General features: G+C 44.9%; 1 protein-coding gene across 1 annotated transcript in view; it reads left to right on the top strand.

Moving 5' to 3' along the window:
- The window catches only part of LOC104408863 (UV radiation resistance-associated gene protein-like), a gene marked incomplete at its 5' end in the record, with an annotated part of 26,288 nt that overhangs the window by 4,007 nt on the left and 5,853 nt on the right, over window positions 1–16,428 (top strand). The window contains 4 exons of the mRNA XM_010018592.1: window positions 77–238; window positions 1,104–1,178; window positions 3,391–3,476; window positions 15,560–15,665. Of these exons, the coding sequence (XP_010016894.1) occupies window positions 77–238; window positions 1,104–1,178; window positions 3,391–3,476; window positions 15,560–15,665 (429 nt within the window). The remainder of the gene's footprint in view (window positions 1–76; window positions 239–1,103; window positions 1,179–3,390; window positions 3,477–15,559; window positions 15,666–16,428) is intronic.

Raw genomic sequence — 16,428 nt, 5'->3', positions numbered from 1 at the left:
ATTTAATGTTTGACATAGACTTCATTACATTCTGCATTGTTCAGTTTGAGTTGTTTTTATCCCTCTTTACCCACAGAATCCGACATGGAGGAGTCTGGACTTTGGGATAATGCCTGATCGTCTCGATACGTCTGTCTCTTGCTTTGTTGTGAGGATCTGGGGTGGCAAGAAGGAGCACTTCCAGCTGTTGATTGAATGGAAGGTCAATCTGGATGGGTTGAAGTACTTGGGCCAGCAGGTAATGTGAAAACAGTTTATTCTCATGGATGCATGAGCAAATACATAGAATGCTAAGGAAGGAAATGAATGCATTTGATGGGCTTGTTTTAAAGTTTCATTGCAGAGATTCATGCTAGCTTAACTCTGAGCTTTAAATCTTGACTGTTTTAAGGTACCACTTTTGAGTGAGCCTCTCAAATGATCCTGCTTTAAACTGCAGTGCCTCATGTTGAGGAAATAGTGATATGATTGTACATATACTTCATAGAATCCCAGTCTGGTTTGGGTTGAAGGGACCTTAAAGCTCCTCCAGACCCAACCCCTGCCCCGGGCAGGGACACCTTCCACTAGAGCAGGTTGTTCCAAGCCCCTGTGTCCAACCTGGCCTTGAACACTGCCAGGGATGGGGCAGCCACAGCTTCTCTGGGCACCCTGTGCCAGCGCCTCAGCACCCTCACAGGGAAGAGGGTTAAAACCCAAAGCATCCTGTGATTCTATGGTTTAGTCTCCTATGACCACAGAACCCTCATTTTTAGTATCATTATGTACTATTATGTGCAAACTAATTATTCTTAAGACTTACTTTGATTAGTTTCCTGGTCTCCTTATTTTTGCCAGCTGGAAATGCAGCAGTAGGAAGGATGCTCTGGCCAGTGTTTCTGATTTCGAGGTGGAATGGTTGAACGTACTCTGTGACTTACCAAAGCTGTGAAGCACATGCATTTTCTATGGATAAATTCCATTTTCACTTAGTTTTCCTCTGCTTCTAGAATTGCAGGTGCTGAAAAACTGCTTTTAACTGTCAGAGCATTTCATGCCTGTGTGCTCTGTGTGCTGTGTAAAGTCATAGTAAGCTGACTGAAATGATTTTCCTTCTTTTACAGATACATGCAAGAAACCCCAATGAGATCATTTTTGGTCTCAACGATGGTTATTACGGAGCTTCATTTGAGCAGAAGGTAAGGGCATCTTGTGCTTCTGGCTTGTTGCTGCTGCTGACAAGCTGAAAGTCAACTTGGAAACTGAAATTTTCCCACTTAAATACACAAAAATGCTTTGTTTTGAGAAGAAATACCTTTTTTGATGTAACAGAGAAAGAACTGTTGCTTTGCCTCTGTGGCGTGGACATCTGAGCTGTTTAGGAAGGCAGAGACTAGTGGTTCAATTCCAAAACCCCCTGGTTACTGGAGATAAGACTGTATTCTTTGAGACAGATACTGCATTTAAACATAGAACATTCTGGAATGGTTTTTAAGACTCATTTTCATGGCAAGTAGAAAAGCACATTAAGTTTTGGTTATCAGTCTTCAAACTGGAGCTTGTAGCTCTTAAGTGGGAATCTTTTTGCTCCATGTTGCCACCGTTTCACCCCAGGGTTTCTGTTCTCCAAAGACTCCACTGGAGTATTTGTGCTTGTCCAGCCAATGTCGTGGCTGTAGCCACATTAATCCTATGGGAATGCTGATTACTACATTGGTGCTGGAATAGTTTCAACTTACCTATAGTAAATAGCACAGCTGACAGGTTGTTGGGTTTTTCTTTATCCCAAATTGCTAGTGGCAGTGCTGTGGTATAGGTAGGTTGTCTAAGGAGTCTCTGGCTGGAGAGGAGATGACTCTGTGATGCACAGCTACAGTTTCTGCTTTAACCACAACAAGCAAGTCCAGTCTTGTGGGGGTTTGGATGGAAGTGATGGCTTTATAGTCAGCAACATATAGATTAGATACTAGGAAGAAATCTTTCACTAAGAGGGTGGTGAGTCACTGGAACTGGTTGCCCAGAGAAGTTGTTCAGCCTGGAGAAGAGAAGGCTCCTGAAGGGGACACCTTAGAGCAGCTCCAGTGCCTAAAGGGGCTCCAGGAAACCTGGAGAGGGGCTTTGGACAAGGGCCTGTGGGGACAGGACAAGGGAAATGGCTTGAACCTGCCAGAGGGGAGATTGAGATGAGCTCTTGGGCAGAAGCTCTTCCCTGGGAGGGTGCTGAGGCGCTGGCACAGGGTGCCCAGAGAAGCTGTGGCTGCCCCATCCCTGGCAGTGTTCAAGGGCAGGTTGGACACAGGGGCTTGGAGCAACCTGCTCTAGTGGAAGGTGTCCCTGCCCGGGGCAGGGGTTGGACCTGGAGGAGCTTTAAGCTCCCTTCAACCCAGACCATTCTATGCTATGGTGCCTGATTGCAATATGATGCATATTGCAGTGTACAGATCACACGATTAGTTAGGTGGAACTTTAGTTTTGTGGGAAAGAATGTGCTGCATGGCCTGTGGCTAACACAGTTGTGTCAGGAGATGCTGACATGTAACTCTGCATTACAACATGCTCTGTATGAAAACAGCCTGTTGAGGGAGGGAGGAATATGTAGGCAGGGACTGTGGTACTCTGAGTGCAGCTGGGTCACTTGGAAAATCAGCTGCTACGTGGGATTAGCTGCAGCTACTGCATACACTAAAATGAATGCCCGTTTTCCTACAATCCATAAACTTTCTGACAGTGCTGTTGGGTGGTTTGACCTACTTAGAATTCACTTTATCATGTGAAGAACCAGTTGTGAGTCTGTGGTCTTTTTTGGAGTTGTGTGACCATGATATGGAAGAACTCAGTATGTGTTCTTTGCAGTGTGAAGAATTGCTCTTTGTCACTGTTTCAATGCCTCTTGTGCAGACTGTACACTTTGGTTGCTTAAGAATGATAGAAGGGTTGTGTTTTTTTGTAACTTCCAGAGACTTGTTCACATCGTTCACAACTAAGATTGCTTTGATCCTTTAAATGTGTTTCAGCATGGATAAGGGGTAGAGCTTTATCTCCCACCACTGAACAGGCTCTCAGATCTGAACCTGAACAATGGCAGCACTATCAATGGCATCCTTCAGTGTTTCTGTGCATAAAATCTGTGCAGTAATGGATTATAAAGATCAGGAAAACACACTCTGTCTAGAACACAGTTTAAGTGATAGGTCACTAACATCTTGATAGGTAAGTGCTCTTGTAAGCCAGACTTGAACTTGGTTTTATTACCACCGTACGTTGTTTCTACCTCTCGCACCTAAAACTGTGTGAACAGAGATGGAGAACAAGTTAAATCTGTTTTATTTGTTGTCCTACCAAAAGTGCATGCTTTTAGTCAAGATGGAGAAGGTTTTGATTCTTAAATTAACATTCTTCCTTTGCCTTAAGGATCACTCAGGTACCCTGAAGAACAGTCTTCTCCAGGTGGATCAGAACTGTGTTCGTAACTCGTACGATGTCTTCTCTTTGCTTAGGTAAGGTGTTTGAGAATATTCTGTGTAGCTCTTGGTAACTTCTTTAATGTGTGTGTGGAAGGAGCCTTTTCAAGTATAAAACCAACTCTTCTGGACTGGAATGTGCAAAGGAGATACCCAGGTAGTGCTGATGCACCTCTGGTAACAAGGAGAGGGGCCTGGAGTGTGTATGTTCCTTGGCTTCTGCCATGTGGGTGCTTGAGCTCTGTGAACTGGAGCTGGCTGTGGAATTTACCCATGGACTTGCCTTGGGAATGTCAGAATCATGGAGCTTCTTTGTTGGAGGGCTTCTGTGGAAAAGCCTTTGTCCTGGTTTCAACTGGAATAGAGGTAGTTTTCTTCCTAATAGCTCGTGCAGTGCTGTGGTTTGGATTTAGGATGAGGGCAATGCTGATAACACACTGATGGTTTAGTTGTTGCTCAATAGCACTTAACCTTGATGAAGCACTTTTGAATCTCATGCTCTGCCAGTGATGAGAGGCACAAGAAACTGAGCGGGAGCAGAGACAGGACACCTCATCCAAACTATTATCCAAAGGGATATTCCATACCACAGCATGTCATGCCCAGTATAGAAACTAGGAGGAGTTTGCCGATCACTGGGTATCTGTTAGCAGGTGCTCAGCAATTGTATAGTGCATCAATTGTGTTTGTATATTTCTTCCTTTCATTTTTTCCCTTTTCTTTATTATTCTTTATTATTATTACTGTTACTATGATTATTATACCTTATTTTGATAATTAAACTGCTCTTATCTCAACCCATGGGTTTTACCTTTCCTCCAAGCCTCCTCCCCATCTCACTGTGGGGCTGTGTGTGTGAGTGGCTGCCTGGTACTTAGTTACCAGCTGGGATTAAACCACAACAGCCCCACTCTGTTCTCCTCAACAACATTCAAACTTAAATTGGAACAATGGGAGATAAAAAAGCAACTTACCCAAACTTAACTTGGTAGAGTGGTGCTGTAGTTAGAACAAAACAGCTACACACCTAAATGTGTGTTTTATGTCTTTTTACATGTTGAACCACTGAGTTGAATTTACCTTTTTTTCTATGCTATAATCCAGAAACTTACCTTTTTCTGCCTTATAATCCAGCAAATAGGCACAAAGTCAGTTCACAGTTACTCCAACACATATAATGTATAAGAGAAGTATAGTGACTGCACTTTTGGGTGGTTACTTAGGTGTTGGGTGGTGAAACCCACAAAATACTAGCATGAAGGTAAGTAAAAAGGCCTTTTTCAGATCTACTTCAATTACAATAGCTCAAGAATATTATGTGTGGGGAAATAGAGGTTTTAAACACTTGTCAATAGGTTGGGTTTGAGGTATTTAAAAGGCATTTTACAAGACAGGTTGATAACTTCAGTGCTGCAGTAATAGCAATAGACGTGCTACAAAGGAAACCCTCAAGATGGAAATGTTTCATGTGCTTTCAAAAGTCATTGGAAAAATACATTTGTGGGTTTTATCAGTTGTAATAAAAGTTGACTCCATTTGGTGGTGTTAACAGTAGGTGTCACTGTTGCTTGTGAAGAGAGTGATAGGAAAAGTTAACTCTTTATTACTTAATCAAAAGTCTTTATTTTATAAGCTCTCTTAAAACTTAAATGTGCTGTTTCTTGGTTGTGTAAAGCAGGTTTGAACCAAGAAGCTGCTTTCTAAATGTCTGCCTTTTAATGGAAAACAACCTGGGGGGGTGTTAGAAACTTTTGGTTATGATCTGGCACATTCTGTTAGAAGAGAACTCTTCTACTACCTAACATTAAGTCTTTGTTAAAGAGAAAGAAGAAAATGTGCTGGTCATCCTGCTGCTTTATTCATGTGTTTTGGTGGGTTTCTCACATTTCCTTTGCATTTCTTTGTAGTATGAAGCACACTCACTATTACAGCAGCTGGTCATGACCTGACCAACTGGAGCTCTGTCTCACCCTATCTAATCTGAACTGGGGTCCTTCTGAAAGTGGCTATCATACAGCTGACAAGAAGTGAAGATGTCAGCTTTGCTAAAGCTCCCCTTGCTGGATGCTGGCTTGAAACCTCATTTCTGGAGCCATGTGCTTTTGCTTGGTCTTGGGATGCTGAGAGCCCAGGCATCATCTCCCACAGTTTCTGTGTTCTGTTGAGTGTAGCTCCTGTCCCTTTCTCTGAGCTGAGACATCCTTTCTTTTGGCTTTGTCCTTAAGGGAACAGGTTTTCATCCGGGCTGCAGCACCAGGCCTGCTGCTGACCCTGTGCCAGTGGATTCTGCGTATCCTATAGGAGTATATCTGGCATTGTCTAGTTCCAGCAGAAGTTAAAGTTATCAGCTGTGACATACCCAGGTGCTCTTTTTGCCTGTTAGCTTCTTAGCTAAGAAAGTTCTTCAGGAACTGAGGCAAAGTCTAGAATCCTTTCTATGGATTTCTGTGGGTCCAAACTGAAACAGGGGAAGTTCAGGTTGGATCTAAGGCAGAAGCTGTTCCCTGTGAGGGTGCTGAGGCGCTGGCACAGGGTGCCCAGAGAAGCTGTGGCTGCCCCATTCCTGGCAGTGTTCAAGGGCAGGTTGGACACAGGGGCTTGGAGCAACCTGCTCTAGTGGAAGGTGTCCCTGCCCATGGCAGGGGTTGGAGCTGGAGGAGCTTTAAGCTCCCTTCCAACACAAACCAGTCTGGGACTCTACGGTGTGATTAATGATCAGAGCACGAGAGCAGGAGGGAAAGGACTGCAGCTTTCTTAAGTAAAAGAGTAATCTCTTTTTTTTCTCACTCCATGCTCCCATTTGGTTTATGCTGCACTTGTCATGGGTTAAGGTCCTTTCCAGCCCTAACTCTTCTATGGTTCTATCCCCTCCCACATGAACTCTGCTATTTTACAGGTACACTTTCTCCACTGCTGCTTACCTTTGACATCAACCTTAAAACACTGGTGATAGTGTTTATTTCCTTTAAAGCAGTTTTAGCCTCTTCTTGTCAGGTGTCCTTTTGCTCCTACCAAGCAGGCAGGTTCCCACCTCCTCCAGGAATCCAGGCTTGAGTAATCAGCCCATGAACTCTTTCCAGTGATGGCTTTTGTGAGACCGTGTTCCACTTACAACCTGAAGAGAGAGATGGGCATAGTTTGAGTTGTGATTCATTTGACAGGACGTGTACTTTGGGAGGAAATGAATCTCTGTCTGCTTGCTTCTGTCCATTGCCTATAAAGAGAATAGGGAGGTGTCTGTGCTGTAAAGGTTTGCATCTGGCCACATAAATCCCACATTTTGAAGACTTTCTCATGATATGATACTTGTCTGTAGTAAAAATTCACAGGCTGCACATGTGGTTTCCTAATGCTTTCACGAGATGTGGATATGAAGAACAGCTTTGTACTGGCTTTGCTTTAACTTCCTAAAATAAGGAAGTGAGTCCTGGTGATGGTGGTGTCTGTATCCCGCTTATTCCAGTGGTACCGTGCTGCCAGGTGGGGCATAGCCACTGTGGTCAGCTGAACAGTGTGGGAATCACAGGATCTCAGACTGGTTTGGTTTGGAAATGACCTTAAAGCTCCTCCAGCTCCACCCCCCTGCCACGGGCAGGGACACCTTCCACTAGAGCAGGTTGCTCCAAGCCCCTGTGTCCAACCTGGCCTTGAGCACTGCCAGGGATGGGGCATCATCGTCATCATGTGAGATGATCAACTGAGAGAGAAGGTTCTGCCTCATCTCCTGAAGAACTGCAAAATGAGAACTTCTGTGGTGATCTCTCCATCAAACTTGCTTTTTGGGGAAGAAGTGATTGAATTATTGCTTTTACTTCTCATAAGAAGTGAATAGCTAAAACTTATGAAGCTTGTGAATAGGCCTTAATGAAAAGCACGTGCTTGGCTCAAATTCTGTTGATTTAAAGAAATTAGTTAGGAATGCCAGAGCGTGTGAACAGTAGAAAGGGGTTGGAGTGTTGGATGAAAGTCATGCCTGTGTGCTCAGATGCTTAATGACTCAGATTTACAAGTTCATTAAGCAGGAGGAAAAGTTTAAGTACCCAGAGAGCTGAGCTTTACACAAGGAAAGTTCTCAGCACCTTTGCAGCTCATGAACCTTATTGTTTTGGGGCAGAAACAAGATCCTCAGGCAAATGAAGACAGGCTGAGAACATTGGGGCTGTTGAGCCTGAAGAAGAGAAGCTGCTGGAGACCTCAGAGCAGCTTCAGTGTCTGAAAGGGGCTACAGGGATGCTGGGGAGGGACCTTCATCAGGGACTGGAGTGACAGGACAAGGGGTGATGGGTTCAAACTGGAACAGGGGAAGTTCAGGTTGGAGATAAGGCAGAAGCTGTTCCCTGTGAGGGTGCTGAGGCGCTGGCACAGGGTGCCCAGAGAAGCTGTGGCTGCCCCATCCCTGGCAGTGTTCAAGGCCAGGTTGGACACAGGGGCTTGGAGCAACCTGCTCTAGTGGAAGGTGTCCCTGCCCATGGCAGGGGTTGGCACTGGATGTGCTTTAAGGTTCCAGCCTAAACCAGTCTGGGGTTCTGTGAAATGTAGTGCTGCTAATCAATTATTCCTGCCATAGGGAAATAACAAATGTTCTCCCAGCCATTTGTTTTACAAAGGACCAACAAAAATGAAGCACCCCATTGGAAAACTGAAAGGTTGAGGTTTCTGTCCCTTGGCCATCTTGTCAGATTTCCTGAGGAGAGGTCACTGAAAGGCTTTCTAAATATTATGTTGCTGGTGGTAATAGGTTAGAGAGTTACATGTTTCACCTTTCACATCACACTCAGGATGGGCCAGATTCATCTGAGGTCATGTTCTGGACATGTCTCTGTAATCAAGCTCTCAGCACGTTTGCAGCACTAATGGGAATAGGTTTATATTTAGGATTCTCTTAGTTTTCTCTCCTTTCTTTAAATAGTGAAAAATAGACCTTTCAGTATGAAGTGGTGTTGGGAAGATGGGATGTGCTGGCAATTGCTAAAGGAAGGGCTTAAAATCCTATATGCTATAGTTCTACTTCAGTTCCTAAGTATAAAAACTAATACCTTGTGTTCTGCAGCAGCTTCTCAAGGTATTGTGACAGAGCAATGGGCCTGCTGTTCGTTCTTATGCTTCTGTGTGTGTGAGGGCCTGAAATCCTCCCAAATTCTTACTGCAGGCAAAAAGTGCTCTAAGAACCAGTGAAACCTGCCCCTTGAAGGTTTGTTCCTATCTGTTTCTCTCCCCAGTCAGAACCAGCATTCTCTATGGATTAGCCATTCCTTCAGCCACAGGGATGGCATGGTGTGCCCTTTAGGCAGCCAGTAAGGGCAGATTGAAAACGTTTTGGTTGGATACTGGGCTGCATCAAAGGGAGGGGGAACAGCAGGTCAATCCTGCTCTTGTGAGCCCCCCCTTGGAGCCCTGTGTGCAGTTCTGGTGCAGGAAGAGAAGATGCTCTCAGCTGTACCCTGACTGTGCAGGTTGTGCAGCAACTGCCCCATCCTTGGCAGTGTTCAAGGCCAGGTTGGACACAGGGGCTTGGAGCAACCTGCTCTAGTGGAAAAGGTGTCCCTGCTCATGGCAGGGGTTGGAACTGGAGGAGCTTTAAGGTCTCTTCCAACCCAAACCAGGCTGGGATTCTATGATGATAAACCCAGGGGTGAGCCATGCAAAGCTGTTCTGACTTCTGAGCTTCCCTGAAGTTCCTCTGTACCCATCCTCATCTCCATGAAAGAAGTGAACCCAGTGGGGCTGTGCAGTGGGTAGGATCCATCCTCCAGCCTCTGCAGTTCTGACTGCATGGAAATAGAGCGTGGCTCTTCTCTACCCTCTTCCTTTTAGCCTGCTGATCCCTGCATACAGATAAAGGGAGGGAGGAAAGATTAGTTTAACTTTCATGTTAAAATATGCACTGGTGAGTTTTTCTTTTCTAGCTTTTTCCTTTGCTGCCCTTTCCTCACAAAGGTTCCCAACTCGGAACTGCCACCAAAACCTTTCTAAACACTGTCATTATGGATGCTCATGCAGTAAGAACAGTGTCACATCCTGAGAAGATGGCACTTGTGTGTGGCAGGAGAAGGTTATCACCTTTGATGCTCCTACAGTGCCTTGCTCTGGGTTTTCCTACAAGTACCTCAGCAGTCAGATTGCTGACTTACATTGCAGACCTTCAGAGTTCAATACTGCTGCTGCTGCCACCACCCTCTCCCAGCAGATGTGGGAATACACCATCCCAAGCCTGGAATGGGTGGTAGGATTCCTCTTAGCCTGACTTGTGCTCTGATACCAGTAAGTTCCCCTGCTAAAACTCCCCTTTGCTAGTGGTAACTGTGGTGGTTTTCCTGCAGTGGCCAGCCTGGATGTTTCTAAACCAGGAAAGATTTCCACCTGGAAGACTTGGCTCTTCGTACTGTGCAAGAGCAGCCAAGACAAGGCAGGCATCCCCTTGGCTTGGGACATGAAACCCCAGGTGGCCTGAGGCCAGCACAAGTAAACACAAACTGTAGTGGGACCTCTTGAGTGCCTCTGTGTGCTTCAAAGAGCAGCACTCGCATGGATGAACACTAGGACTACTGTCATCTCCCTTGGCCTAAAAACCATGGGGCTTGGAGTCATGGGGTGGTGTCTTCCTGGGATGGCAACTGGGATCTGAATTGTCTTAAGAGTTTCCTTAGGGATATTTATCTGAAGAGTCAGACTTTACGGACAGATCTGTTCCCAGGATTTCACTTGTGTGGTGCAATGCTGTATGGAAACTGAGGCTGATCAGTCAGCAGAAGAGTCGCTTTCCAAGCCTGACCCTTGCCCAGATCTGTAGAAGGGAATGACATGGGTCACAGCAGGTTGAAACAGTCCATGAAGCATGAGAGAGAGGTGGGGGTTTTGTATGGTAACTGCAGTTTTAGCAGGCTCCTGCTGCTGCATTTACCTTCAGCTTTCCTAGTGGAATGAAACACCCCTGTGGTGGCAGAGCTTTAGCCTAAGCATGGTGGGCACATTGCTAACTCTTGATCATATTTGGGTTCAGAGCTCTGTTTGAGAGAGAAATTACACAGAGCTGTGCACAACTTCATAAGTAGCTTTATTCTGCTGCTTTATTTGTGATGGTGTTTAAAAGACCGTGTTACTGAAGTGATGTTCAATGAGATCAGAAGTCATAGAATCAACCGGGTTGGAAAAGAGCTTTAAGATCACCAAGTCCAACCATTCCCAAGGCCACCACTAACCCCTGGCACTGAGGCCTCGGCTCCACGGGCTGTGAACACTTGCAGGGACGGTGCCTCCAGCCCTGCCCTGGGCAGCCTGTTCCAATGCCTGAGCACCCTCTGGGCAAGGAATTGTTCCTCAGCTCCAGCTAAACCTGCCCTGGGGCAACTCGAGGCTGTTTCCTCTTGTCCTGAATCTTCACATGTTTCTGCCCTTTGGAAATGTGATTTGCACGTAATTTACCTTTGTACTATACAGACTGTCTTGAATGTGATTCTGTGTGTTGCCCTGGCCTATCACAAACTGATAAGCACCAGTGTAAAGAACAGAAAGCAGCTTCCTTTTGTTATTTGCCACAAATACATCTGTTCTTTGGGTAAAAATGGAATAATCAAGCCATAAATCCAGCCCAGCACTGGAGTTGAGTCTGTGACTTGGAATAAGGGGGTTAGAGACAGTTCAGGTTTTGTGACTTCATTTCTGGAAAACATGGTTTATGCTTCACCTTAAGACTCCTCTTCATTCCTGCCCTGTAGGTATGGAAGGTAGCTCCTCATGCTGGAGGCCAGGACCTCCCTGCTGCCAGCCTGCCAAACGTGTTTGGTTCTTTCCTCCTCCATTTGCACATAGCTCAAAGCATCCACTCTTGAGGTGTCCACATGGATTTGATTATCCAAAAGCTGTATTGGAATCTTACACATGTGAGACTCAAACCTGTGTGGAAGGATGGTGTGTCTGTGCTTCAGCAGCGCTGTCTTGTTTGAGTTCCTTACAGCACTGGCTCTTGTAGAGCTTTAATGCCATGAATGAACAAGTTAGACTTGCATTTTCTTCTCTTCTTTCTCCCTACTGTCTTCTCCCACCTTACATCTGCTTTTGACAAATGGGAGGTGTAGGTTGCTGAGGAAATTGGGAAAGGGAGTGGATATCAGGAACTAGAACTTGTTCTTGTGGGAAAGCAGATGTAGCAAGTGATGGTTTAAAGGGCTGTGTTAAAAGTATGTTATAGCTGGCTGGTACTCACCATAATCTCATTTCTGGGCTGATGCAAAGTAATGTATGTTCCATTTTCTTATATTTAATAGGAAAGTCTTGGATTACTCCTTTAATAATAGGTTTGGGTATTTTACTTCTAGGATCCTACATCTTACTTGTTGCCAGAAGTGTTCTGTTCTCTCTTCTAAATCCCTGGTAGTAATTCTCAGTTTAAATTTAGGCTCATTGTAAACTAAGGTTGTTCTGGCAACTACAAGCATAGAAGTTTATTTCTCTTGTGAGAAGTAGCTGGAGTATGGGACTGCTGTAATTAATGGATGTATTTATGGCTTTAAGTTGTGTCCATGAACAATCCAGATGTGTCTGATAGAAGCAAAGAGCTATTTGGAGTGTGTGATAGAACTACAAAATCCTGTATCAGATGTCCAATAAAGCTGAGAGTCTTTCATTAATGTAAATCTAAGCATATGTTAGCTTAATAGGCACAACTGTCACTACATCCAGCTTTCAGGTTTATAAAGACTGCAGCCAGGAATGAACTTGCTGTATAAACTAGTAAATCACCAGGCTAATTCATGGCCAAGAGGGATATCTCAGTTGCAGGATACAGCACTTTTCCTAAAGGAAAGTGGTTCAGCTGAACCTTCGAGCACTGCAAAGCTGAAAGAGAGCAAATGTGTTGTTACAGCACATTCCCGAGTTGTAAAGTCAAGTCGTGTTGGACCATTGCATTGTGGAGCCTTGGGAAGTCAGGACAACTGCTCCTTCTTGCAGACAACACAAACGATGGTGTTGCAAACCTATAATGGTGAAGAAGTCCAAAACTTGGCAACTTCCTTTCTCCCTTCCAAGTCAGTACCCAAGCTGAATTGATTGGCAGAACATCACAAGCTAAGAATTGCTTCAGATCTTACAGCCAAGGTAGGAAGTAGGAGGGTTTTAGGGGGGGGGAGGAAGCAGTTCTGTGTCAGATTTGAAAAGCCTTGAAGAAACACCCCAAATAGCCCAAATTTCAACAGCTTGGGATCTAACATGTGGAGAGATGCTGGAACTTTACCCACTGGTTCTTCCTAGATCAAGCAGGGATGCTTTTGTTGGTCTTGGCTTACAGTACCTGGCTGATGGGTTTGCGTCTGTCCCACTAAACTTCCAAAGGAAGGGAGGAGAGTATTTTGTTTCCTCTCAGGAAAGAAGGTGATAGAAGAATGAAAGTAGAACAGCAGCTTCATGGACCCACCTCCAATCTCTATTACAGTTGTAAGGAATGTGAATGTCTGCTTTGCTTCCCAGCTCTTTCCCAGGCAGCAGCAAACTCACCTGAGGTTGGACCGTTGCACAGGAGCTCTCGGGGGCCCCAAGCACCAGTAAATCTGTCCCATTTAATGTTCATGTTGCTCTGCTGGCTGACAATGGCTGTGAGCTGCTGCAGAGCCACCAGAGCAGCCTTGCTGACACAGGGTGACGCCGCTGTTGGCTAAGCTGGCTCTTGACGAAGGCTTGAGGCTCTGCTCTGCTTGGTTCGGCTTTCCTGACCACTGAAGGAAATCTGGTAGCAAGCCAGTGGCCTCCTGAAGCCCTGAATTAGCTCTTGAAGTGCTAATTTTAATAAGAAGTAATAAAAATAGCTCTCTTGAGCAATGTAGGAAGAATCCTGCATTGGCTGATAGCACGTAGGTTATGCCATCAGTTGGCTCGTTGTTGTCAGTTGCTAAACCAAGCCAGATTGTACTCAAAGCATAGATTGTGCTAACTTCAGGCTTTAGCTTTGGACTTGCTTTCAGACTGGAAATGGAAACAGTCTGTGGTCAATTAGCAGTGAAGTTCCTCTCCATTCACTCTCTATAAATTTTAATCTAGATTTATGGCCTCAGCTTGATCTCCATTCACTGGTACGATCACAACTGCCTCCACCAAACTGTGTCTTGTGCATGCAGAAACGATGGCAGGGACCCCCTTCCACTAGAGCAGGTTGCTCCAAGCCCCTGTGTCCAACCTGGCCTTGAACACTGCCAGGGATGGGGCAGCCACAGCTTCTCTGGGCACCCTGTGCCAGCGCCTCAGCACCCTCACAGGGAAGAGCTTCTGCCTCAGAGCTCATCTCAGTCTCCCCTCTGGCAGGTTCAAGCCATTCCCCCTTTGCTGATGCTTCTGTCACTTAGTTTGCATTCCTGTTGTTGGATGAGCAGAGATTTCCATGTAGGGACCTTTTTGGCTGGGGAAGGGAGATTTCTGTTGATAGCTGCTGCTTTTGTGGCATGAAGTCCCTAAAAGTTTTAATCTTGGAAGGCTTAACTTTGGATGTGGTCATGATCTTACTGTTACCACTGTAAAATTCTTGGAATGACAGTGAATGTACTGGGATTGAGTCAACCAGTATCAGTAAGTTTTTGTCTTGCAATGCAAATGGTGTTATTTGGCATCAAGGCAGCCAAGTTTAACTGAAGGGGTTTGCTCTTTATATTGCACAATTGATTGGATGATGTTTGCCTTAAAAAGAAGATGGTTTCCCTTTGAAACCAGACTTGATTACTGAATTATTTTGTGTAGCAGCCTGCATAGGTTAGGAATAGACCTTTAGATACAGATTCACCAAACTGAAGTATTCTGAAGTATGTACTGGTTGGAGGACTCAATCTGAATCAATGCTTGTTCCTTATACTTGGGCACAAGTAGGAGAACTTAGTGACAGGACAAGGCCGCACGCAAAGAGTTGGTGTGAGAAGTAGTAATGCTTTGTGGTTACTCATGCTTGAAGCATGTAGCCTGGTTAGCTTGGTCTAGCTGCATATAGACCATTAAAAACTGTTAGCCAAAACCTTTAAATAATAATGCTTAGGAATCTGGAAGAGATTGAAGAGTGTAGCAGGAAAGAGCTGTGGAGCTCCTCTGTGTGCTCTCGTGCTTTGGTCCTTGGCTCACAACAAATGTGTAGTCTTGCTTTAGTAGAATTAAGCATTCCCATGAAGAGGCAGGGATTAATTTAGGGTCAAGGGTGATGGGCTTTGAAACAGGCTTGGCCTTTTCATTACATCAGCCTGGCAAAGCATTGATGACATACAGTAGGTTACCTGACTCTGTTTCTGCTGTTCTGACTAGGACTTAGTTATGTTCTTATCCCAGCAGCAAAGTTGTCTGAAGAACATCCTTACAAAAGGAGAAGCCATTAGTAATGAAACTGACTGGGAGGAGTAAGCCTGGGTGTACATGGCTTAGAAGACATTGTCTGCAGACCAACTCTCATTTTTTGGAGTAAATACATGAATTTCCATTCCATATTAATTGTGAGGAAGATGTTAATGCCTCTGTTAGACCTGTTCTTGTCTCTTCTTTCCTCTGCCTGCCTTCTTTTTCTCTATACATAAGGCGAATAATCAGTTTCCTTTTTCACCCTGAAGCCAGGGTTAGGTCAGAAATAATCCCCATCATCTTTTCATGCGTCAGATGTGGTTCAGCTAAGACACCCATGCTTCTGTTGCAGAAAGGTCCATACTGTATTGGAGATACTAAAGGGTGTTTTGTGCTCTTGGCCTGGAGAGCTGTGTGATATCTAAAGGCTATTTGCATGTTTTAAAGCTGGCCTGTGATAATAGTGCTCATGGAAACTAGTGTGTGTGTATGTCTTGATGTGAACATTGTTAGAACTTAATTAAGACATGAAATCCCTGCATCTACCTGCTCTGTCACCTACAGGTTTGCCTTAGCAGCATCTATTGTATTTTAAAAAATGCAGAGGAGATTTGGTAGTTGACCACATTTAGACACTTGCTGGTTTGCTTTGGATGCTCCTTTATGTGATGATTCCTCCTCTAATAGTTCATTTCTACCTGGAAGCTGACATCTGAATTCACATTACTGCTGCTGGCTTTGAGGCAGCTGCTGCATCCATCGTGAAGACACGTGTTGGGCATCCTTTATTTCAGCTCTATCTTCTCTTCTCCTCACAGGCTTCACAGAGCCCAGTGTGCAATTAAACAGACTCAGGTAACTGTTCAGAAAATAGGAAGGGAGATTGAAGAAAAGCTGAGATGTACATCTACAAGCAATGAACTGGTAAGTTTGGGTATCTAAAACCTTATTCTACAGGCTTGCTGAAGCATCTGGTCGATGTCTTGACCATAAGCTTGTTTTTCTTCACACTTGAACTTGAAAATCTTTAGTTAAACTTGTAATTTCAAATGGGAACTCCTCTGAGAAGCATAATGGAATGGAGTTGAGATTTGTCTGTGTTACTTAGATGGGTCGATAGATGGTTTATCCTATTTCTACCTTTATTTTGTATAAACGCTTCTATCCTGTAAAAGCCTAAATGCAGCACAGTGCACAAGAGGGGCTTATCAGGAAACCCAAACATGGAATGATTTAGATAAATCTTGACAGGAACCTGTGGTGGATTTAGAGGGAGGTGAATCTACTGCCTGTGTCTGCTCCCTTTGGGTGAACAGGATTCTGCAAGAGCTGTCACTCAAGTGACACACTCATTTTAAGCAGGAGTTGTATTAGATCTCACAATAGCTTTTGACAGTTTGTTTTGCCTGTCCTCTTCCCCTCTCCAAGAACATGTACTGGCACTAGTTCCTGCTGTCTGCCCACAAAGGCTGAGCTCAGGTCAGAGCAACGACATGACAGAACAAGAGGGACTCAAAGTGACTGGGTGCAGTTCTGGTGTCCTCAACATCAGAAGGACATGGAGCTGTTGGAGCAAGGCCAGAGGAGGCCATGAGGATGCTCAGGGGCTGGAGCAGCTCCCGTATGGAGCCAGGCTGAGAACATTGGGGCTGTTCAGCCTGGAGAAGAGAAGGCTGCGTGGAGACCT

The sequence above is a fragment of the Nestor notabilis genome, unplaced genomic scaffold (assembly GCF_000696875.1).
Source record: "Nestor notabilis isolate BGI_N333 unplaced genomic scaffold, ASM69687v1 scaffold7607, whole genome shotgun sequence".
In the NCBI taxonomy this organism is placed as follows: Eukaryota; Metazoa; Chordata; class Aves; order Psittaciformes; family Psittacidae; genus Nestor; species Nestor notabilis.
Note: the sequence above shows the minus strand (reverse complement) of the source record. Positions and strands in the feature narration are given on the sequence as shown.